Below are 23,012 nucleotides of genomic sequence, written 5' to 3'. Positions count from 1 at the left end.
GAGGTCAGTACGAGCAATTGGGGAAGGGGCAAAGCCACCCCATGGCAGCAGAGGTGATTCCCAAGCGGGTGCCTACCCAGTGTTGGATTACACCCCCATGTTCTCCAAGCCAGTGTGGAGTGATTGTTCAACCCACCCAGAGGGCTCCAGCTGGGAAAGGGATCCGTGGGGCTACAGGCAATTCAAAAGTTACTTCCCAGTGAGGCCAAAAGTGCATTTCCTTAAAAGCCAGCGCCTCCCTCGCTCTCTCCATTACAGAGCCGAATCCCCCACCGTATTTTTGGGTGCTGGTCAGCTGTTCTGTGTGGCTTTGCTTGATTTTGTTTCTTACCCGCTCTGTAATTTATTGAATTCATTTGCAAAATATGCTAATCCAAATAAACTTAATTTATTGAAGAACGCAACAGAGGCTTCCTTTAGAGTTCCTTGGAAGGGAGACGGGCCAGAGGAGGAATCGGGTGGGAATAAATCCAATTGCAGAGTCTAAAGAGCAGCGGTGACTCCAAAGTGGGTTGAGGGAAGCGCCACAGAGATTGCCCAGTTGCCCCGGCCCTTGGGCAGACAAGTGCCCTCTGCTCTGGCACGGAAACACAAACACAGATTAAAGGAGGTGTTTAAATTAATGCCAGGGAAATGAAGCCTCTTTCAAACCAACATCTTTAAAAACTAATGTTTTTAGCTCACACACAGCGGTAGCCACCAGTTTCCCACTGCATTTCTGGTCTAGCATGAACTTTAAAATGTCTGCAGGAGGGCAAATGCTTCCCTGGGGCACCTGCTGTGGAGCGAAGCCTGGGGTTCCCCAACTGGGGTGCATGAGGAGGTGCCTTCCAGCTCCCTTGCCCCCAGCTGACTTCTTACATTGATCAAAAATGGAGAGAGGCTGCGCAAAGCACTGACCCCCAGCACCCTTTTTATTTCCAAGATGCCCCCCAGACCCAAGTTGGTCTCCTAAGCTTTCTTTGAAAATACAAATAAACACGCAGCTGCGCTTTTGCAGGGAAGGACAAGGATGGACAGCAAGCATTCGGACGCAACAGTGCTTCGCAGTGGCCTTCCCGCAGCTTGCTTTTAACCCGGGCTGATGGATCAGCGAGCGTACCACCTCACCCGGGGGTCGAAAGCTGCGGTCTGGGGAATACAGAGGTGCCTGTCCACTCTCTCCAGAAATAGCCTGGCACCCCCAAGCTCTTGTGACAGGAGGGCACTAGCAACGTTTCATGGCGTCACCCGTCTCTACCCAGTGAGGCAGCGGGTGCAGCTTGGCCACTGTGGTTCATCGTGGTTGAAGAAGCCGCTTCGTGATACCAGGTTTTGTGATGGAGAGGCTTGCTTTTTCAACCGCTGTCTCCCTCCAGATGTTTCTTGGAGGATTAAGTAGGCAAAGGAAGGCAACTGGCTCCATCTAAGCAGACTTCTTCGGTCTCGGCTGCTTTAAGACGGGTGGACTCCAACTCCCAGAATTCCCCGGCCAGCATGGCTGGCCGGGGAATTCTGCAACTTACAGCAAACATCAGTCTAGTGGCGTGCATGGCTCAGTCTGCTTGCGTTACATTTGCTTTCCTGAGGGTTAGCTGACTCAGTCAACAAATTCCTTTCGGTGTTCCCAGAACGCACGACCCCTCCACAAAGGCCCTTCTGCAGGAGCACCCACGACACTCACCCAGGTCCGGATATGCTCAGCAACCACAAAAGGCTGACCTGGTTTGTGATATTATCAGCTTCTGGCTACACTTCAGAAAACCATTAACAGAAGAAAACTTCTGTAAGCAAACAAGCCCTTTTATTGTATCATGATGTATTCATCTAAGGCATGAAATGTGAATGGGGGAAGAAAGTTGAGTTGTTTCTTCAACCCCTGAAATATTAAGCATACAAAGAGTTTCAAATAGAAATTAAATTAAACATTTAAAAAAGCACACGCACACACAACAGAGTAGAATTTAGTAAGGTTAAACTCACACCAAACGTTAATAATAACTGAAGAAAGGTCAAAGGCAGCACAAATCATTGGGTTCTCCCCGAAATGGCAAAAGGAACAAAATAAAGCACAATAAACACAGAATATCCTTCATTTCTGTCTCAGAGAACTGCTCTTTGTTGAGGCGGGAAAGGTCCAAGAAGCGTGGTGCAGCCTTTCCTCATCTCACGCCTTCTGGGTGGGGAAGTCCACAGCTCCCAGCTTCCCCAGATCCCATTTTTGTGAGCTGGAAATCCTGGGAGTTCTCGGCAGGATCCCCATGAGGGACCTCTAGGGTCTTCTCGGGTCACCCAGCCACCATTGCGCCAATAAAACTGTAACGAGCAGTCTTGACGCTGTCCACAAGGGTTAGGTGATGCGAGAAGATGCTCTAAGTCACTAGCGGGGATTTGAGCCGAGTCGAAACACCTCAACAAAGCACCTGCTGGGTTAGGTGTACCTTGAAATCTCTTGCAAGTGGGGGAAGCCCCTGCCCCTCCCCCCACATCTTCCTATTGTAAAATAAGGCACGGAGCAAGGGGGGAATTCCCCCAGAAAAAAGGAGCACAGAACCAAAGTGATTGCCTATGTTCTAGCCTTTTACTGCTCTGGACCAGGTCCCTGCCCTGGACCAGATCTAATGCGCTCTGCAGGCACCATGGTTTGCACAGGTAAGGGAAGCAGCCCCCCTCCCCCCGATTGCTCCCAAGTCAAGATGAAAAATGTGGAATCTGCTGGATGAAGGCCCTGATTGAAATGGTCAGGCGACTTGAAGGAAAGAGATGGTCAGGACAAGCATGACCTCACAGTTGGTGGACCTCCAGCAGAAGGTGGTGGGCTGGGAAAGAGGAGAGAGTGAGACTATCCAGTTAGGCTCCAGCATCAGGCACTCCAACTAGGTCCATCTAACCAAGACACTGCTTCAATCCTTGGCCAGCGTGTAAGGTCCAGATGCCCAAGAAAGGTACATATCCCTTTTCAAGAGGCAGGCCCTGCTCTTGGGGTCAGCATGCGGCCCATCCTCCAGTGGGTGACCCACACTCCTTCATGATGGGCTGCTCTGGAGACAGGAAGCAGGGCACCATGGAGAAGGTGATCCAGGGCTCCAACAGCTTGACCCCCTGGTAGGCCAGAGCATTCCTGCACAATTGGCATTGCAACTCAAGGGGTCCCTTCTTTCCCTGCGGCTACCTGAGTTTATTCTGGAGATTGTCATCCATGGGACGGTTAAAACCCTGGGGCGAGGGGATGTACGTTGGCTTAAGGCTTAAAATGCTCCCAAAGCAAGACACCTTAGGAAAACCGTTGATTTCTGGCCGGATGGCAGAGCCCTGAAAAGTGTGCATAAAAGGTTGCAGGAAAGGTGAAATGGTGGGACGGGGAGAGGAGAGCTCCCGCGTGGCAGGCTGGTTGCAGAAGGAAAGCTGGCTGTCGGCAGTGACAGGATGCAAGGCGTGGGATGCGGCCATTCAACTCCCAGGACTCCTCTCCTGGGGGCACACTGGCCCCAGAACGTCCTTTCGGCCACTTGTCCAAACTCTCTCCTGGCCCCGTGAAATCCAACCCTTAAGGAGTTTACCCCGGCTGCCTCCGATCTCTGATTCGGGGGGAGGCGGCGCAGCTGTTCTCAGTCCCCGACTAGACCACCGAAAGGGAGGACCGCTGGCATCTCAGGCCTGGAGGCCGCTGGTCCCCCAGCAGCAGCCGACCCAGTTCTGGGGGTGGTCTTCACTCTGGGAATCCCCCCCGGATGGGTGTGAGTCAGGGGCCACGGAGGCAGGGCTGGGGAATGTGGTTCTCTGAAAGGAAGGGGGGGAAACAAGAGGGTCCTTCTTGCATTGCAATAAATAAGAATAACTTAACCAAGAGCAGCCCTCACCAGGGCAGGCCCCCATTCGCCTTCCAGCTGCTCAGCCCCCAATTTCTCCAGGAGCAAAGACAGAGGAGCTTCTGCCACGCCTGGAAGTGGTTGCTCCAGGCAGCAGTTTGGCTGTTGATCCTCCCCTCCAGGGGGAGATGCTCAGAAAAAAGGCAGACGGACCCTCGGTTGGCACCTGTAGGGAGTGTGGGGGGAACGAGGGTGGAATCGCAAGGGGGAAGGCACATGCTGAGGTGCAGGCCAACGCCACCCCCAGGAGCGCTGGCTACTTCCTGAGCCTCTCCAGGAGAAGCTGCTTGTGGCTGGCATCCGTCACCCCCGCCTCTTCCAGGTCCTCCTCGGTGATGTCACTGCGGGGGGGGGCAGAAGAAGGAGGAGGAAAGATGTCAGGTTTGATCTTGGCTTACCGTTTTGTTTTGTCTTCACTCTGGAACTTTTTTATGGCTCCTGTGAATCACGTCAGGGGTTTCTGCCATGAGCAGCAGCACAGAAAGAATAAGTTCAGATAAATGTACTAATTAGAAAAGATCCAGTGCCTGGGTTCAGTTAGTTTACCTCCGAAAGCAAACCCAAACTCAGGTTTCGTTTGGAATTTATACCGTTCTGAAGTTTGCAAGGTAATGAGCACCCCCGATGAATAAAAACAAAGATCAGTTTGTAATACAATTAGCACCCCTGTTAAAAAAAAAGTGCATTAAAGTCTTTGCCAAAATATACTCATGAAAATAATGCACAAAATGTATTGCATTAGGTAAAGTGCTTTGCAGGCGTTCTGCAGATGAGGCAAAATTGCAGACCAAATGCATAGGATTGCAGAAAACAGGCATGGAAATGTTCCTTGCCAAAATGAGGCACACCAATAGAAGAGAAGGCACACCGTTCTGAAGCGGAGACATCTGCCAGTCAAAGGGACTGCAAGGCTCAGTCAACTGATTGCTGGCACCGACCAGGACCCCAGGGTTGCCCCAGACGAAGGCCCAGAGGCCTTGCTGGGTTGCCCAGCAGTTAGGGACCTTCAGCAGCCAGCTCGGGTCAGGCCAGGTCCTTGACTCCAAGGGGTGGGTGGAGTTCTCCTGCTGGGCAAGGGCCTGAATCCTCCTGGGGGCTGATCCTCGGTCCCTAGCCTGGACTGAAAAGGTCCCCAGGAAACTCCCAGGTTTCTACACAAGCCTGGCCCTCCTGGGTGGGACAGTCTTCCACCATACCTGTCCTGCAGCTGCTGGGGGAAAAGCGCCCCCCAGTGGCTAAAGGGGCAGTGGCAGGGTTGACCCCTAAGCTGGAAGAAGAGAGCAGGGCAGGGGCCAAGGGCGCAACCTTGCATCCTTTGGCTAAAAGGCTCGTAGGCATCAAGATCGGAAGCAAACACGATGTCCTCTCAGCAAGACTTGGTGCTCCTCAAGGCTCTCTTTCTCGGCACTCACTCTGTGAAGTGGACACAGTGGACGATGTGGTCCAAAATGTCAAAATGGTTCCACAAGGCTGTGACTGAAGCCCCGCTGTTTTCTGCGCGCAATGCGCTCAAAGAACAGCAGAGCTTCAATTGCCCCCTGGCAACATCTTGACTTTTTGGACCCCACCCTGCACCGTGTCCACTTCACAGAGCGAGTGCCGAGAAAGAGAGCCTTGAGGAGCACCAAGTCTTGCTGAGAGGACATCGTGTTTGCTTCCGATCTTGATGCCTACGAGCCTTTTAGCCAAAGGATGCAAGGTTGCACCCTTGGCCCCTGCCCTGCTCTCTTCTTCCAGGTGGCACGGTATACTGTTCCTCGGCTTTTGCACCGGCACAGCAGCTGCTGTTCTCCTTGCTGCTCTCTCTCAGCCTAGTGCTTGATGTTCTTGGAAGCAAAGGCCACGGGGTTACGTCCTTGCTTCCCCTTCCCTGGAGTCCCACCCGGACACTCCCTTGCTGCACATCCGTCTCCAATGCCCAGTACGCCCCTCTGATGGTGGGAAGGCAGATGCCCCACGCTGCCTGTCTCGGCTGTGCCCGAGCAGGCAGGTGGGTTTCCCCCGGAGGGTCACCTGAGGAACTCCAGGTCGTCCCAGCCGTTGTGGATGAGGCCTTCCTCGTATTGCTCCATGCCGATTGCCCGCAGCCATTCCCCCACGCTGGACTCGCTGCACCTGGAACCGCCGCTCTGGCCCTCCTGGGTCAGGGTCTGCGAAGGAACACCAGGAGGAACTCAAGAGAGGCCAGGCTGGGCAGCACCCACAAGCACCACTCTCCTCTGCAAACGTAGTCAAGGGGGGAGGAGGAAGGGTGCCTAACCTGCCCCCCTCAGTTTGATACCATCTCTGCAGAAGCAGCTGGAATCTGCCACGGGATGGGTCAGATCACAAGGCTAACCTTGTAGAGCAGTGTTTCTCAACCTTGGGAAGTTGAAGATGTCTGGACTTCAACGCCCAGAATTCTCCAGCCAGCAGGGGAATTCTGGCCGGCTGGGGAATTCTGGGAATTGAAGTCCAGACATCTTCAACTTCCCAAGGTTGAAAAACACTGTTGTAGAGAGTAAGGTAGATGACCCTGATGGAGGGAGGCCAGATCCACTACCAAACCAACAAGGGGAAAAACCCATCTGAAGACCGCAGCAGGCAGAAAACATTCAGAGGCGGCTCAGACAGACACCTCCCTCGTTCACAGGAGCGTAAGAAGGGGAGGGGGACCAGCACAAGCAGACTTGCAAGACCGTTGCCAGCCCCACCAGGCAGACCAAATCAGGAAATCAACCCCACAGGAAGACTAGAACTACTTTTATCGACAGGGGCTATAATAACAAAATCTTGCAAGGGGATTTCAATGGTGAAAGATAAAATTGGAGGAAGGACGCGACCTGAACTCCTTGAAGAGAGGCGGGATGGAAATCTAACAAATAAATTAAAAACAACAGGTTCAACCCGAGAGTCTGCCTCAAGCACAGACCCGGGCTGGGGGGACGGCCTCTCTTCCGCTACTCATCCTGTTGGGCGCCTCCCCCAGTTGCTCGCCGGGGCATACCTCCTCCGCCAAGTCCTCTTCGATGCTCTCCCGGATGGAGCGGGCAGGGAAGGCCACGGGGCGGCTGTAGTCAGGCGGCAGGCAGCGGTGGGCAAGGTCCAGCCTCACTTTGGTCAGGGGGTGGGATGGGGGGCGGCCCGGCTGCTCCCTCCCCAGGCTGCCCCCGCTGGAGTACTCCACCTCGCTGAGGGTCTTGGCCATCTGAAGCACGGAGCAGGAGCGGTCATCCAGGATGCCCGGGGCAACCTGGGGCCCGCTGGGGGGCTCGAGGAGGTACCCTGACCCCAGAGATGGGGCTGGCCTGGGGTGCAGCTTGGGGGGCTTGGCCTTGAGGGGCTCACTGAAGACCACAGTGGTCCGTGGCTTGCCGGCCGCATGGTCCTCTCCTCTGATGCCCACTGAGGTGTAGAAGGCCCCCTCTGCCATCTCCAGCGCCACTGATTTGGGCAAGGGAGGGGGTGGGAAGTCCGGGGGCGGCAGGTTGAGGACCCCCGGCTCTTCCTCTTCTGAGTTTTCCTCGGCCCGGGAGGGCGGCTGTGGGGGCCGCCAGGACTCAGGCTGGATGGGGACCGTGATCTGGACTTTGTTCCGGGGGGCAGGGGGCTTGGCTAGGCTCCCTGGCAGCAGTTCTGGGAGCAGGAGCTGGTGAGGGACCCCCTCCAGCACATAGTAGGCAGGGTTGTTGAAGCTGTTCTTCAGTGGGGGCACATCAGGATCCACAGCCACTTCTGGCTTCACCCTGCACAAGAAGAGAAGGGGGGAGCTCAGCCCTACAGTAGCCCCTGGCTGAAGAAGCTGGACAGCATCGCCAGACCCTTTCAAGGCAATGCATTCTCCCCATCTGACCAATGGCGTAACCCAAAAATGAGACAGCCACCCTCCTGGAGGACACCCCTACCACTGCCTTTCGTTTTTCACAGTGGACAAGCAGATGCACACCAGACGTTGCACCCTGTTCTGGGCACCAGAGTTGAGGAAGGACAGGGCAAGCAGAACAACCATAAGGGGGCCTGGAAGAAAAAAACCTGTGAGGAATGGTTGGAGGCTTTGGAGGACAGAAGACCTCGGGGAAGTACGACAGGATCTGAAGGGTGGTCATGCAGAAGGTGGGGCAGAAGCATTCCAGAAGAGAGGACCAGAAGGGGTTTAAATCAGAAGGTAGGAGATCTCAGTGGGACATCAGCACAAGTTTTCTAAGAGCAAGACCTCTTCCATGATGGAGCAGATGGTCTCTGGAATGGGGGGAACTCTCCTTCGGTAGAGGGGTCTAAATGAAGACTGAAGGGCCGTTTCTTAGGGATGCTATAGTGGTGGATTCCTGCACTGGGCGCAGGGTTGGTTTAGCTGATCTCTAAGGTCCTTCCAACCTCACATTCTATAATTCCACGTCTCCAGGAAGTCAAACTCGTTTCCTCTACAGCTGGCATTTGAAGGCATGCTGCCTCCTACCCAGCGGTCACATGGAATCTCAAGACTGAAAGTCCTCACAGACCCACCCACCATGATTTTTCAATCCTTTTTATTAAAATGTAAGGTGGCTCCACCAGATGAGGCCATCCTAGTCCATCATTTTGTTTTGCACGGCAACCAGCCAGATGCTTCTGGGATGACTGCAAGCAGGAGACGGAGGAGACCAACTTGTCTCCCACTGTTGTTCCCCTGCAGAGGAGATTTGGAGGCATGGAGCCCTTAACGTGGAGGTAACGTGGAATCTTCAAGATTATATCCAAAATTTTATCCCCCCTCCCCCCCATGGAAAGCCAACCTGGTCAGTGACCATCACCATGTCTTGATGGCGATGATTTCTGGAGGTTAATTATACGCTATGTGAAGAAGAACCTCTCTTTTATCGGTTCTAACCCTCAGCTTCCTTAGAGGACTCCTGATCCAAGAGTTCCGAGAGACAGAGAACTCCCCAGACCATGCCCGATTTCACACACAGTGATAACATCCTCTCTCGGTGGCCTTTTTTCCAAGCTAAAGAGTCCCAAACATTCCAGCTCATTCTTATCAGGAAGACACTAAACTGGCCTGGTTGCTCTGGGTGCCCTCAGCAGCACTTCCTCCATACCTTGGATGTGGAAGGAATGACCAGAAATGGTGCCCTCCAATAAACCCTGTGGGTGATCTACCACAGCCACAGACTGTGGTAGATTCATTCATTCCTCAGGGATGAATCCTCTAAGTCCAATCCTCATTTCTATTCAATTTGCAAGAAAAAGTGAAACTAGAAGGAAGAGGCTGGACAGCTATCTATCTGGGATGTCTTAATTTGGATTCCTGTATGGGGCAGGGGCTAGACTAGATGGCCTCAAGAGTCCTTTCAACTTTAGGATTTTAGGATTCTTTGAAAAGGAGACTGCCCAGTAATTTCTAAGAGAAGCCCCCACCTGGATTCCCAACCTATTCTGCCTGGGGACAGGATACAATCCAGAAAGTGAAATGGGATATCAGGGTTCAAGGTTCACACAAGGCTGGCTTCGTTATCTTGTCCTAAAAGGGTGTGAAAGAACAAGATCAGGCATGTGGCTGTTGGGGGAGCCATTTCTGCAGGAACGCCAGGAACAAAGAGAGAAACGAGACGGGATGATCAACGGGACTGGGTCAGCAGTAGGGACAGAAGCTCGAAGGTGGATGTTAAGGATGACTGGAAGACCAGATCTCTAGAGAGCTGGAGCTCTTAAACCCCACTGTGGCTGACGGGCCTCCTGGTCCTTCTGGGCGTGGCTCGCTCACCTGCCCTGGGAGGCCTCCTCCTTGGAGGCACCACGATGCGGAGCAGGTGGGCGGCTGGCTGTCAGGGCGCCAGCCTTCTCCTGTTCGTCTAAGAGCTTCCCAACGGGACAGGCGGTCCCTTCCCCTGAGGAATGTTTTCGCCCAACGGATCTGGCAAGAAAGGTGGGGCAGAAGTCGGGACTCTTCTCCTTGCAAATGTCCAGCCCCCCAAGGAAGAGCTTGGGACGGCTGCAGGAGCTCCTTCCCTAAGCCCCTCTTAAGAAAAGGAGGGGGGGGCTTAGGTCCACCTTCCCCCACCCAGGGTCCTCCAGGCACAATCAGAGATCTGGTCTAAAAAGGACAGGAGCCACTGAGGACATTTAAGACATTTTTAGGCCAGTGGGTGGAAAAAAACTAAAACAGCCTGACTTGCTCTAACACAAATGTGGATGCAGAAAAGGGTTTTCCTGGTGGATCCCAGTGTGGGTCGCCTCCTTTCCTGACCAGCTTTTTTTAGCAAAACTCTTCAGAAAAACAGGTCCGTGTATTTTAAAATAAACTCTGCCCCGTATCCATTTCCCCCCAAAGCCCACCTTTCCTCCCCTCTCCCAGGCCCCCAAGCCTTACTTGGTGTGCTCCAGGCTGGTCCGTGAGGCTGGAAGCGCCAGCTTCCCCTTGCCAGCTCCGGTCTCGTCTTTGTCAATGCTGATCCATTCTGAAGAGGGGAGGGGACGGCCTCAGGAGGGTGAAAGGGTGCCCCCCCCAATCACGACTGGCCCAGATGGCTACTTGGGGATTTCTGTCTTCACTCCCAGACAGGTAAACAAGTGAGGAATCTACAAACAGGGGTCTTGAAAGGCCCTCGACTCAGATCTGCTCAATCCCCCTGCCTCAAGTCTGTCTTCCACACGGATCCAAATGTCGGCTATTCAGACCACAGGCTGCATAACGCCCCCCACCACACACCTGAGAAGCTCGCCCCTCTTCTGCTAACTCACCATACAACCTCTCACGAGTTCCCATCCGTTCTGCTGGGACCCGAACTCTCATGGAGCCCCGAATGTTGCCTGTCTCCTCCCCCCGGTGGGAGAGGTAGGTGAGGAACTGCTGCGCAGTGCTCCCGATCATGGACTTGAGGGCGATGACGCACTCTCCTGTGGAGGAAGAAGACAGAGCATGTGGGCTGGAAGGCATGGGAGATGGCTCTCGTGATGGGTTGCCCCATGGCCAAAGAGTTGGCCTTGGTGCTGGGAACGCAGCTCGTCAGAAGGCTCAAGGAACGGATCTGGACAACTCACCCTCTTCAAGCCTGGCCTACCTCACGATTTCACAACTGTTGTGAAGTTAAACATCTCAGTTCAGTTGGTTTATTTATGAACCGCTAGTTCTGCCATTGATTAAAGAGATCTCAGTTGACTGAATGAATGCCGAGTCCCCCTTTTCCCAAGAGTAATTCCATGACAATCCGCAGTCCCTTGTTCCCTTGCAAAGCGGAGGAGGGGAGAAGCAAGGGGGGCTTCTACATAAAGGACGAGGCTCTGACACACAGGACTCCAGCCTGAGAGACACCCTGGGCTGCTTCAGCTCCTCACCATAGGATTCGTAGCCATCCAGAGACTTGACGGTCAACAGGATGTGCTGGTCTTGCAAGTACTCGATGTCAGAGAGGATCGGTTTGAGCTGCAGGCAGAGAAATCAGAGATGGCAGCAGCATTAGCCAGTGGTGCTCCTGGAAGAGATGCCCGGGAGCAAGTCCCAGCGTGGGGAAGCACCTACGTCCTTTCCTGCCCTCTTCCTAGGCAAACCATCCTTGCCCCTAAGCTTTGCCACTCAGAGGCCCTTGCGGCAAACCCGACCTTCTGGGGGATGGGGAAGGGAGGGCTCACCGTGGGCAGCTGCCTGGAGGACCACTGGACCTTCAAGAAATTGATGTTGTCGCTGCTCTGGGAATCGTTCTCAAAGCTCTTTTTGAATTCTAGGGGAAAAAGAGAGAGAGAAAGTAAGTTGTAGACAGCCATGGAGACAACCTTGGGGAAACTACGCAGAGATGGCTTCAGAAATGAAAAGACGCTTTAAGCCCAGGAAATGGAGAAGACATTAGGAAGAAACTCAGACTGGTTCCATCCTAATTCACTGGGGTGTAAGAGGGAGGGAAGGCAAACACAGGCTTTCTGGATTCTGCCTATCTCAATAAAGCACAGCTCCAGCCCACATATGGAGTCCGTGTCCTGATTCGGACTACCTCAAAGGGCTGACATCAATAAAGGTCTCTAGATGTGGCCTCTAACTGCCAAGTGAAGTCGCCACACTCCCCTCCCCGCAAAGAAACAGGTGACGCTTGGAGAAGTTTGGAGAGCATCTGCCGAATCACGGAGACCCCTACGGCACTTTTTAAAAGTCCAGGGGACCCAAGGAGAAGAAGAGCGGGGATAGGTTGATTTGGCTCCTTGTAACGGTCACTCGCCAAAGAGAAGCTGGCAGAGATCAGCTGTGTTCTGGGTCAAGGATGCGGAAACCATTGAATGTTCTCTGGAGCAAAGGCCGGACGGACAGGCTTTCCACCCCCTGCCGTGGCTCTGAACAGGGAATGGGCACTGGGGAGAAGGGGAGCCAGATACTTTGGGACAATACGAAGACAACGGCCAAAATAATAACAGCAACCAGCAACAGTAATAAGGTGCCGTACCAAAAGACATTACTGCAATATATGGGCTGTTCCAAGTAATGCAACTTTTTGTAATCGATGAGTTGAGATTCTCTTCATCTCTATAGGGTTCAAGTCCCCAAAAACGTATTACTCCAGACAGCACATATATTGCAACAGTATTTTTTTTAAAATTAATTTTTATCGAAAAATATTTTACAGAATAAAAACATGTAAAGGAAAAATAAAGGAAAGTAAAAGAAAAGTGGTGAGAGAAGAATAAAGAAATAAAAGAGAAAGGAGAGGAAGAGGAGAAAGAAAGGCAAAATATAAAGAAGTAGCTTCTGATCTTCTTTACAGTGGTTGTAAATGCATTTGAATTTTATCCTCTCTCTCTAAGGTTACATCATAACTCCCTTCTTTCCATAATCTTCCCCTTCTGATCATCACACCCATAAATCACAAGTACATTTTTTTCCATTTTCAGCAAAAAGTCCCTAAAGGGTTTCCAGTCACTGACAAATCTAGTTGTTCTCTTTTCTCTAATTAAACAAGACAATTTTGCCACCTCTGCAAATTCTGTCACCTTCACCAACCATTTCTCCATCGTGGGTATTTCAGAGTCTTTCCATCTTTGTGGATATAATAATCTTACTGCGGTTACCACCTACAAAAACAATCGCCCTTAAGCTTTTTCCAGCTGTTTGTCCATTAGTCCCAGCAAGAAGAGCTCTGGTTTCAGTTGAATATTAGTTTTTAAAATTCTTTGTATTACTGTATGTATTTGAACCCAGAATTTTCTGGCTTTTTTGCAAGTCCACCAAGCATGATAAAATGACCCTCCATGTTTTCCATATTACAACAGCATCTTTAACTATCTTAGATCCTTGGGAAAGATCTAATAGTCAAAATGATCCAATAATACTTCACCCCCCTCCCCATTAGGGGACCCATAACTAAGAAGAATTCAGTTTTTGGGTCTCTGCAACGATTGTAGAGTGCAAAACCACCCACGGGGTGCAATATCCCGGGAGAGAGTCCTCTTTCCCCAAAGTCCACCTTGGCTTATCAAATGCTGGGGAGGAACTTCTGGATGAAGGGCCTCTATGTATGACAGGAGGAGCTCCTCCTTGGTGTTCACACATGATGTGCACACGCACCTTCCAGGCATGTGGAGTAGAATTCAATGAAGAATTTGGTCCTGCTGGCTGTCTTCACAATGGCTTCGATGCTCTCAAACTCTATGTAGGCCTGGTCTGAGGATTTGGAGAGTCCTAGAAACAGAGAAGGAACAGGCTTGGGGAACAACCCGTTTCCTCCTGCTGAGATTTACAGAGGCAGCCTTCCCCTCCCTACGTGGCGCCCAGATAGGTTGGGCCAAAACATCTGTCACCCCCCCCGACTCCCTGGAATGTAGGGAGAAGTGTTGTCCAAAACCTCTGGAGGCAACAGCACCACTATGTTGTCCCAGCAAGAAGAAGAATGCAGCCAAGTGCCTCTGGGGCTATGAGATTGCTCAGGGCATCCTCCCTTGCCAGACTGAGGACCAAGTCATAGGAAAAGGGGGCATCTGCTAAGCAACCAGTACAAAAACCTGGGCACTGCATGGTCAACCATCTCAGGGGAGAGACTTTGGATGCCACCAGAGGTAACATGGAATCTTCAAGACTGAAACCCTGGATAGACCTTCCCTCCACTACTTTATCCAAACCTCTTTTAATAAAAAGGGAGGGTAGTCCTGCTGAATCAGGCCGAGGCCCACCTTAACTCCAGTTTAATTGCACCTAGTAGCCAAACAGAAGTCTCTGGGAGGTTCACATGCAGGAAATGGAGACATCTCCCTGCCCCTCTGTAGGTCCCTGTAACTCAGTGTTGTCCAAACTTGGCCACTTTACGATGAGTGGACTTCAACTCCCAGAATTCCCCAGCCAGCATGGCTGGCTGGGGAATTCTGGGAGTTGAAGTCCACTCATCGTAAAGTGGCCAAGTTTGGACAACACTGCTGTAACTGATATCCTGGAGGTTAAATGGAGTTTTCAAGACTGATGGCCCTCAACGGACCTGTCCTCCATGGATTTATACAATCCCCTTTGAAAGCAATCCGTGTTAAGGGACATAACCACGTCTTGAAGAAACAATTTCCATAGGTTAAAAATATGCTTGTGAAAAAGTGCTTCCTACTGTGTTTTAATTTTCCTTCCCATCAGATTCCTTAGGTGATCCCTGATCCTACTGTCTGGAGAGAAGTGGAAAACTTTTCCCTGGCCACTTGTTCCTGGATAAGCTCCTTACAAGAGCATTTATTTACACATGTGCACACACACACACACACCATCTAGCCCTCTTCCCTGCAAATACCTTTTTTGGAAACAAACTGGGACGTGACTCCAACTTCAAAGGCTGCGAAGACTGGCGAGTGGTCGCTGCTCATAATATCATCCGTACAGCCTGGCCAGGAAATCAAGAAATGCCTTCAATCATGGCAGGATCTACCCCCTCCTGGAAGGAGGAGGACCCTGCAGGTGGACCAAGGGACCCCATGGAACTGGGGTGGGCAGGAGGTTGGCCAGGGGTCTGTCATTCACCACACAAAGCCTGAAGTAACTCATGGTTGCATGGGAGAGAGGAGGAAGAGATGCCTTTGGAGGCAGATGGCTTTGGCCCAGCTGTGACCACATCCAGGGAAGCCCCAAAGTGCCACCATGGCATGGAACTCACCATAGGAGTTGCTGTTGATATGGGTCTCTGGGTAGGACTTCCAGAGGATGCGGTCACACCAGGAGGGGACATTGGTCCTTACCTGGGAGCAGGGAAAACAAGAGAAGTTTTGGAGGTTGGATCAAGAGCACTCCACCATGTCGGCTGCCCCAGCTGCATTTATCTACATTCCAGGCTCTGAACTTGGAGGAAACTCAGCCAAGCAGCCCTCTGTGAGGTCATGTCAGATCCACAAAGCCTCTCTGAGGGCTTAAGTGTCTGGAGTCCTCCTCCATTGGCGCTACCCAACCCAAAGCAGAAGCGTGTCCTGCTTTTGGGCAAGACAACAAGGGCCCAGTGAGCAGACCAGGTGATGGAGGCTTCCCTGTCCACTGCTGGGTCACACTGAGGGGCTAGAGGATCAGGAACCTGGTCCCATCTGAAGCGGCCATGGTAAGGGAGGATGGAGGAACTCCGACCGCAAAAAACTCCAGTGGCATGCCTGGATTTTGGAATCAAGCTGGGTGCTCTGATCGCCATCCAAGCTGGATAACCGGCAAACAGAGGGTGCCCCCAGAGCTCCTCCCCATCCTCCTCCCCAGCCCTGCAAAACCAGCCCCACCCGGACCCCCAAGCACTTACCCCTGTGGGCTTCTGTTTATGCCACACGTAGGTGTCGCGGGACCCCCTTTCGTAGCGGTAGGTGGGAGGGAAGGTGATTTCTTCCTCGCCTGGAAAGAGAGGAAGAGCAATCCAGAGATCAGAAGTCAAGCCCCAGAGCCCATCCAAGCCCACCTGGCCCCGGATTTATTATGAGGGGGCTTCAAGCAGGGAGAACAGCCTCTCCTTGGAAGAGAAAGGGGTGGCGGAGTGGAACTTCTTAGAGAGGCTTGAGTCACAAGCCCCATGTTCCTGTTCAGGGAAGCGGCCCCCTTTGGTTTCACGCACAGGGAAACCCAACCCACGCCCTTCCCCAAAGAATTGGGGCTCCTAGATTCCCCATCTGGAGCATGCCAGGCCGGACCAGCCTCGCGTAGAGGGTCAGGGAGATGGCCCCGAGGGAAATACACAAGAGCTGTTCCATAAGCAAAGGGGGCTGGAGCACTCTGTAAGTCCTCAGAAACCAGATAATATTCAGAAGTGGCTCAGACAGACACCTCCCTGATTCACTGGGTATAAGAGAGTGGGGAGTTAAAGCACAACCAGGCCTGTAAGATTCTGTGTTTTAGAGCCGATCTCAATAAAGCAGAGTTCTAATCATCCATGGAGTTGGTTTCCTGAGCAGGTCTACCTTGTAGGGCTGACACTTAGCTGGAGAGAAACCCATCTGGCCCCAAGGAGCAAACATTTCAGGAATCTCCTGTTTTATGGCTGCTGCCCTGCCTGCTTCGGCAGCTGCAGATTTCCTTTGCTATTTATTCCAACAGAAGCCTTGGAGATCCTGCGCTGGTATTTCAGAGATTTGAATGAGGATCCAGATCTCACCCTTGGGGGGTGTCACTTCACAACGGCCGGGAAGGGCAGGTTTTCCAGGGGCCCAACCACTCCCAAGCCTGACCCTCTCACAGGGCAGTGCCCACAAGGGCACCCTGCCCACTCTGGCATTGGGGTTTAGAAGGATTCCCAAGGGGCGGCTTGTGCAATTCTGCTTTTCCTTGAATTCCTTCCATCCTCTTTCTCTCCTGGTGCGGCTTTGTACCTCCACACTGATGTGAACTGCCCTGAGAAGGGCAGGTCTGTGGATCAGGACCAGCCTTTTTCAGGGAAACAGCAGGCCTGCGCAGGGCCTCGGATTCCGTCTCCAAAAGGGGCTTCCGGATTTGCAAGTGTGCAAATGTAGTGTGCATTGCACATGCATGCTACATTTACTGGCTATCCCCCCTTGGGGGAGGTATTGCACAGATTGGGTTGATCAAATGTGAGCCTTCTCCAACCTGGTGCCCTTCACACCTTTGCAGGTTGTCCTTCCGGCTCCACCCAGCCCAGCCCCTGCCGAACGCAGAAATCCAAACGAAGGGATCTCAGCCTCTATGGGACACATCCAGTGTATGGGAGGCCCCCCATTTCTCTGGGTCACGGGCACCACTACCTTGCTGCTCTTACGGTTAGAAAGCTTTTCTTAACATTCTAGCGCAGCGTTTCTCAACCTCAGCCACTTTAAGATGCGCGGACTTCAACTCCCAGAATTCCCCAGCCAGCCATGCTGAATAACCCCCGTCCCTTGTCAAAAGACTGGATTTCCAGTCTCGTGACTCTTCTCCCTAGTCAGCCTCGGTGGCCATCCTATTTTATGCCATGTCGGCGTTGCACCAAGCCACCTGTCCTCCTGCGCTTGGCCACATTTATCAGGGGGCCTCACCCCCCACCCCACAGACTGCAGAAGGGAGGCTGGGGGCAGCAAGAAGCAAGGTGGGACAGAGCGACCGGCTGCTCACTGAATCTCAGGAAGATCTTGTGTTTCTCCTTCTCCAGGTTGAGCTGATCCACTTTGAGGAGAGGCTCAAACTCCTTGCGGTTAATGTAGTTGAGGATTTCCTGGAGGGGAGAAAAGGGTACCATGGGGTCGTTTTTAATCCATGGGTCGCGCTCTCCTGGTTCGCCACCCTCGTTTCTCCCGATTTCAGGGCCAGCCTAGATTCCCATGCTTGGCTCCCCGATGCGCACAGCCCATCTGCGATAATGGAGTGGCCCTCTGTCCATGCTCAGGTGCACAACCCCTCCTTGGTTTCGTCCCTAGCACAGCCCACCACCCGTCTCCTTCCTCACCTGAATGTCCATGTCCAGGCGGTAGTTGAGATCCCCGAACCAGAAGAGGTGGGTGAAGCGGAGGGAGATGTCGAAGGAGCTCAGCTGCTTGTCGCCCAGGGCCAGGAGACGCAGGATGTCCAGGTAATTCTGGTTTCTCCTGGAGGGCAGAGGGGCAAAATGGAAGGCCAAAGGTCTGGCTTAACAGGCTCCTGAAGAGCAGGAGAGAGGTCTTTCTCTTGCTCACGTTAACATTTCCCCACATGTGGAGAGGGACCTTGCCCTCCGCCCCAAAAGACCCTCTGGCTTTCGGAGACCAATAGGGGGATGAATGAAAGTTCTACCCTTACTTTCTACGACTCTGTCGTTAAGCGAGGACTGCAGGTTGTTAAGTGAGGCCCAGGCAGCTCACAGGCAGGCTGGCAGGCAGGTAAGTGGCTGCTGCCAGGTAGGGGAGGGTGCATGGGTGGCCTGCAAAGTGTGGCGGGGCTGGGGGTGGTCGCTGAATGAGTGGTCATTAACCGAGGACTACTTGTCATTCAATAACTGTGCTAAGTGTGTTGTGCGAACATACAACTCCATTGCTTGGTGCGATGATGTGGCAAGCGCAGACACATTTCCAACCAGGGTGGGGAAATTCTTGGTCCACCTTTAGTCTGCCTCCTGGCTGTTCTGTCTCCCAAACTAACTGCCCCTGTGATCGGGTGGGTGGGAGAGAGGGACTCACCTGGCGGTCTTCTCGTTGCCGGAGGTGAGGTGGCAGTTGACGAAGCCAAAGGAGGTGCCGTTGAACATGAAGGAGACGCCCACGGCCCCTTTGTTGCCTGCGGAGCCAAATGGAGAGGAAGCGCATTGTGGCACGCAAGGAAAAGCCCGGCCGTCCCACACCACGAATTTAATCTTCGCTTTAGCAGGCCTGGCATGACGACGGACTCTAAAGGCTTCTGCTCCCAGGATACTAAGCCGGTCCACCTGTCTGAGGCGGTCCCGAAATACACGCTCTCCTCCGATGAGGGAGCGCAGCGCAGCGCAGCGCAGCGCAGCCCCTTCTCTACCCGACGGCCCCTCCTCACCCAGAGTGTTGGCGATCCCGGTTTTCACGCTGGAGGTCCCAACGTGGCTGATCCGGTTCTCGTGCTCCGGCTTCACCAGGACGGCTATTTTAATGTTCCAGAGGGACTGCATGGCTATCTGGAGGGAGACCCGGGGGAGGGGAGCTTTAACTGGGAGGCAGAAGGCACCGCAGAAGAGACCCCGCGTGCCGCGCTGGAAGCCGCTGGTCCCCCCAGAGGCTTCGGCAGGGATGCGCCGGCGTCTCAGATGCGTCTCTGCCTGCCGCTTCCAGCCAGACCCCGTTCAGACCCCCCCAACTCAGAGAGGGTGGCGCACTGGCTGTTCCAAGAGCTGGCGTCCCTCCCTGAGTCTTCCCGCAATGGCAAAGGTGGCACCAGGAGCAGACGGGCCTTCGGGATTGAGCCGTTTTTGCGGATTGACAGGATTTGCATCTCGCCCCGCAGCAGGAAGCTCTCCAGGCGACACAGACCCGCTGGTTTTGGTATCTGAACCGAGAGCGCCAAACGACCGAGGCCCCTCAACTCAAGTGAGCCTCCTCGGTAGCACGCTCAGGCGTTTGCAGAGGCTGGCCCACGCGTTATCTTAGGACTGGGAAGTAACTAACCTCAAAAACCGACTCATGATGGCCTCCGCTTTATTATTCTGCTTATCTCACTATAAGCAGAAAATCTAACCCATGTTAAGATTGGCATCTGACACCATGGCTGGTCAGCATTTACTGTACGGCTTCCTTCAGGGGGCAGAGCCCCGTACTCTGTCCCCAGCGCCGTTCAGATAAACTTGGCCCAAGCAGACTGTGTGATCTCCGCTCGTCAGTGGGGTCATGGGGAATTTTTCTCCTTCAACTGGGGGCCTGCCCAGGTTCAAGTGGAACAGTGGGGTGAAACCCCACCCCAGCGGTAAGTACTTTTACACTATCTCCTTGAAGCCAAGAGGGGTTAAGTGGGGGTGGGTGTTTGTGGTCCTTCTTCCCTGGACACCTCCACCCTGTTCCTATAGGTAGTCCTCGTTTAGCGACTGTTCACAGTTACGATGGTGATGAAAAAGTACCTTTGTGACCAATCCTTGCATTTACGACCTTCACAGGTCTGTAAAGCAAAGGAAAGCTGAAGTCAGATTGTAAGCAGAGCCACGGGTTCACTTAGCAACTACTTCGCTTAACAACTGAGTGGCCGGTCCCAGTTGTGGTCGCTAAACGAGGACTCCCTATATAGTGTCTCTGGATTGTCCGTTTCAGGTAGGCCTGGGATTAAGGGCCAAGGTACTAGTTAAAAGGTAGAGGTTTGGGGGCAAAGGGTCAGGTTAGGGTAAAGGGCTGGGGCGCTGAACGAATGTGTGGAAGATTCCCTTTCAGGGTTCCCCACAGTGCACCAGGGCTGCGTGCTGACTCTCGCTTGGCCGCCCCTTCCCTCAGGCAAGGCAAAAGCCGGTGACCCTGAGGTGCCAGAACACAGGGGAGCGAGACTGGGCAGGCGTGGCCCCACCGGCTGCAAAGATGGCGCGTGGATGCATCAGTGGGCTTAATGAGCGCCAGTAAGTGGACCCTGTTATAATGGGGCGTAATGGATGGGGTAATACATTAGGGATCTGTCGTCCGACTCTGCAGGAAGGTGAGAAACAGACAGGGTCCTGGGTTTGAATTCTGTTGGCTGGCTCTCACAAGCAGTTTTCAAGTCTACATGAATATACCAGCCAATGGTTTTTTGTTTGTAAACATTTGTCTACTTGTGTACGTGTTTGTCAAGAAAAATGTTTGATGTGCAGGTGGTTTCACCTTACTCTCAGCTGTATGGTACTTATATGCGCATATAAACTGCGTGGTAAAAGGTCTGTTTTGAGCCACGGACTGATTAGTCAAATGCAACGTGGTCTGGCCCTGTAAAGGCGGGATCTGGAATGCCCTTTGGGCCTGGCTGTTCTGCCAGGCAGGGGTTGGGAGGCCAGGCGAGCCCGTGGGGCACGATTGCTGGCAGTTTACCCTCAGCTCCTTTCTTCTGGCTTCACGTCTCTTTTATTGGGGTACTGGTGTTTTAAACTGGGCTTGCCACCCAGAGTTGCTCTGGTGAGATGGGCGGCTGTAGAAGCCAAATAAATACAGGGAATCCCCATCAAAGCTGGGAGGACAAGCTACCGTTTATGAACAGCCAGCAAACTTCGCTCCACCCTACACTGATGATGCCAGCTGCCCGGGTCACGAAACGTCTGCTGGAAAACAACCCAGCTCCGAGAACGCCAGGACCCCACCGGCTCAGCCCCGAGTGACGCATCCTTGCCACTGTGACTGCGACTTTGATTGCCACGTGGCTGGGAAGGACAGAAAAGGCAACGGGAACCTACGCGACCCTCAGAATTGATGTGCATCAGCTTCGCTTGGCTGGGGAAGGTGGGGAGGGCGAGAAGGAGCAGCTGGCCCCGAGGAGAGACCCTGAGGGCAGAGGGGAGCTGGGCTCCGCAGCCCGGGGCCCAGCCCGCTCCCACGGCTCCTGCGCACCTACCAGCCGGTACTCAATCTCGGTGAAGTCCTTGAGGACGCTGCGCATGAAGTCGACCCACTCCTTGTCCCCCATGGAGTTCTCCTGGGTGCCGAAGACGTAGATATCGTGGGGGATGGAGACGGTCATCTCGTCCAGGGTCTTGCCCAGCCCCTTGGAGGCAAACCACGAGGTGATGTTCTTGGAGGGGGGGACGCTGCCTGTGGTGGAAGGAGCAGCTGGTTAGGAAGGCACGGGCCGGGCTCCGGAATGAGGGAGAGGCTTCCACACTTGTTCAGGGCAAGGAACCTGTCTGCTAAAATTCCCAGAACCTGGATCACGAGGGCGGGTTTTTGAATGTCAGCTGAGAAGCCCTGCCCTTTCCGCAGTACCTTGGTCAACAAGGGGAAAAAATTCTCTGCAAGGGACTAGCGAAAAAGACCCCTCCATAAGGACTCTGCGTTTTCTTCCCCCTCAGTCCCGCCAAACCCACGCAAGTCCTCATGGACCCCAGTTTGAAAAACCCCCTGATAAAAGGATGCCCTGACTCCAGGCAAACATTCGTGAGGTTTTCCTGGGAGTGATGCTGAAGTGGTTTCTGACTTCCCAGTCTGGATTGCTGGGACGTCTCCCATCCAAGTCTGCCCCGGGCATGACCCTGCTTAGCTTCTGAGCCCAAACTCCAGCAGTGTTCAGGGGAGATGGAAGTGCCCCCTACCCACGCCTTTACAGCACAGCTTTTGTGATGACATCATAAGGCAGCTTTGCAAAGGAGGAAAGAAGTCGATCAAGAAATGAGACCCTGGCAAAAGTTTTGCAGGAAGGATTACATGGGTGGAGGATGCACGAAAGAAAAGAGTGCATAACTCAAGGAGCAGGGCTCCTACTTTGCTGGCAAAGGGCCAATGCCCAGGGCTACTCCAGCAAAAGCAGACAGCAGGCATGGAATGGCCCAGGAGAACTTCTGCCTGTTAGAGTACAAAGCAACAGGCTGGAGGGCTGCTCACCTATTTCCTATAAAGTCAATGGACGCTGCTCTCTTGTTCCCCACACACCCAAAACTCCAGAAGGGCCCCTCTCCTCTCCCCCCCCGAGACTCACCCATGTTCCATGTGCCAATGAAGACGGAAATCATATCTGGCTCATCCTGGTTGGAGTGTCTGTTCTTCATCAACTGCAAGAGCTGGCAGAAGGCCTCTCGCTTCTGGAGGGCGGGGGACAAAGAAGCCCCAGTTAGTCGGAGGGGGTGGGAAAGTCCACTCAGAGTTCCTCCACTTTCAGGCAAGGGGAGGGTTGCTTCACAACTGAACTCATGCCTCAAATGCCCTTTCCCTGTTCGTGCATTAAAAGGAAAAGGAGGGCAGGGCGCAACATGTTAAAAACTAAATAGCTCCTCATATTTTTCAGTGGTGCTGGAGAGGAGCTATCAAACCTGACCCTTGTGGAGTCTGGACTTATTTAAAAATGTATGAAATCTCCTTCTGCCACCGGGCCCCCGAGGCAGAATGTTTTTCCCAGATTAACACCTGTTCTCAAAAATTGGTGCTTGAGTCCAGCAGGAATTGCCTTCGTATTAAAAATTAGCCACACTTGCATCTGCTCACCACGTGCTGTCGGCAACCAGCACCTTACGTCAAGGTCCTCCAAACTCACCCTGGCGCTGACGAAGACGAAGTCCTTCCGCTGAGTCTTGTCCTTCTCTTTCTCAAAGACGATCCCCAGTTTGTTTTGCACCCGCTGGGATTTTATCAGCTGACGGACTGGGAGGAGGTGAGGGAGGAGTGATGGGTGATCAAGAGACACGCAACTCCTTCTTCCCCATTAACCCATCC

At 53.2% G+C, this 23,012-nt stretch overlaps 1 protein-coding gene across 2 annotated transcripts in view; it reads right to left on the bottom strand.

Moving 5' to 3' along the window:
• Positions 1–1,761: 1,761 nt before the first annotated feature.
• INPPL1 (inositol polyphosphate phosphatase like 1) overlaps positions 1,762–23,012 on the bottom strand; it is a 53,828-nt gene continuing 32,577 nt past the window's right edge. The window contains exons 10-28 of one of the 2 annotated variants that reach the window (XM_088140378.1): positions 22,834–22,940; positions 22,282–22,384; positions 21,205–21,401; positions 18,709–18,826; positions 18,363–18,459; positions 17,657–17,795; positions 17,326–17,425; positions 15,533–15,621; positions 14,912–14,993; positions 14,552–14,641; positions 13,354–13,467; positions 11,436–11,524; positions 11,142–11,229; positions 10,548–10,703; positions 10,177–10,264; positions 9,571–9,720; positions 6,835–7,573; positions 5,862–5,998; positions 1,762–4,189 (exon numbers count right to left, since the gene is read on the bottom strand). In XM_088140378.1, coding sequence (XP_087996504.1) covers positions 4,105–4,189; positions 5,862–5,998; positions 6,835–7,573; positions 9,571–9,720; positions 10,177–10,264; positions 10,548–10,703; positions 11,142–11,229; positions 11,436–11,524; positions 13,354–13,467; positions 14,552–14,641; positions 14,912–14,993; positions 15,533–15,621; positions 17,326–17,425; positions 17,657–17,795; positions 18,363–18,459; positions 18,709–18,826; positions 21,205–21,401; positions 22,282–22,384; positions 22,834–22,940 — 2,768 coding nt within the window. In that variant the 3' untranslated portion in view covers positions 1,762–4,104. The remainder of the gene's footprint in view (positions 4,190–5,861; positions 5,999–6,834; positions 7,574–9,570; positions 9,721–10,176; positions 10,265–10,547; positions 10,704–11,141; positions 11,230–11,435; positions 11,525–13,353; positions 13,468–14,551; positions 14,642–14,911; positions 14,994–15,532; positions 15,622–17,325; positions 17,426–17,656; positions 17,796–18,362; positions 18,460–18,708; positions 18,827–21,204; positions 21,402–22,281; positions 22,385–22,833; positions 22,941–23,012) is intronic. The other variant, XM_088140379.1, reaches the window with a different exon arrangement.

Source organism: Python bivittatus, unplaced genomic scaffold (genome assembly GCF_059951505.1).
Source record: "Python bivittatus isolate LINGU-HERP-01145 unplaced genomic scaffold, Pbiv_v1 ctg000340_np1212, whole genome shotgun sequence".
In the NCBI taxonomy this organism is placed as follows: domain Eukaryota; kingdom Metazoa; phylum Chordata; class Lepidosauria; order Squamata; family Pythonidae; genus Python; species Python bivittatus.
The sequence above is the reverse complement of the archived record's forward strand: the minus strand, read 5'-3'. Positions and strand labels throughout refer to the sequence as shown.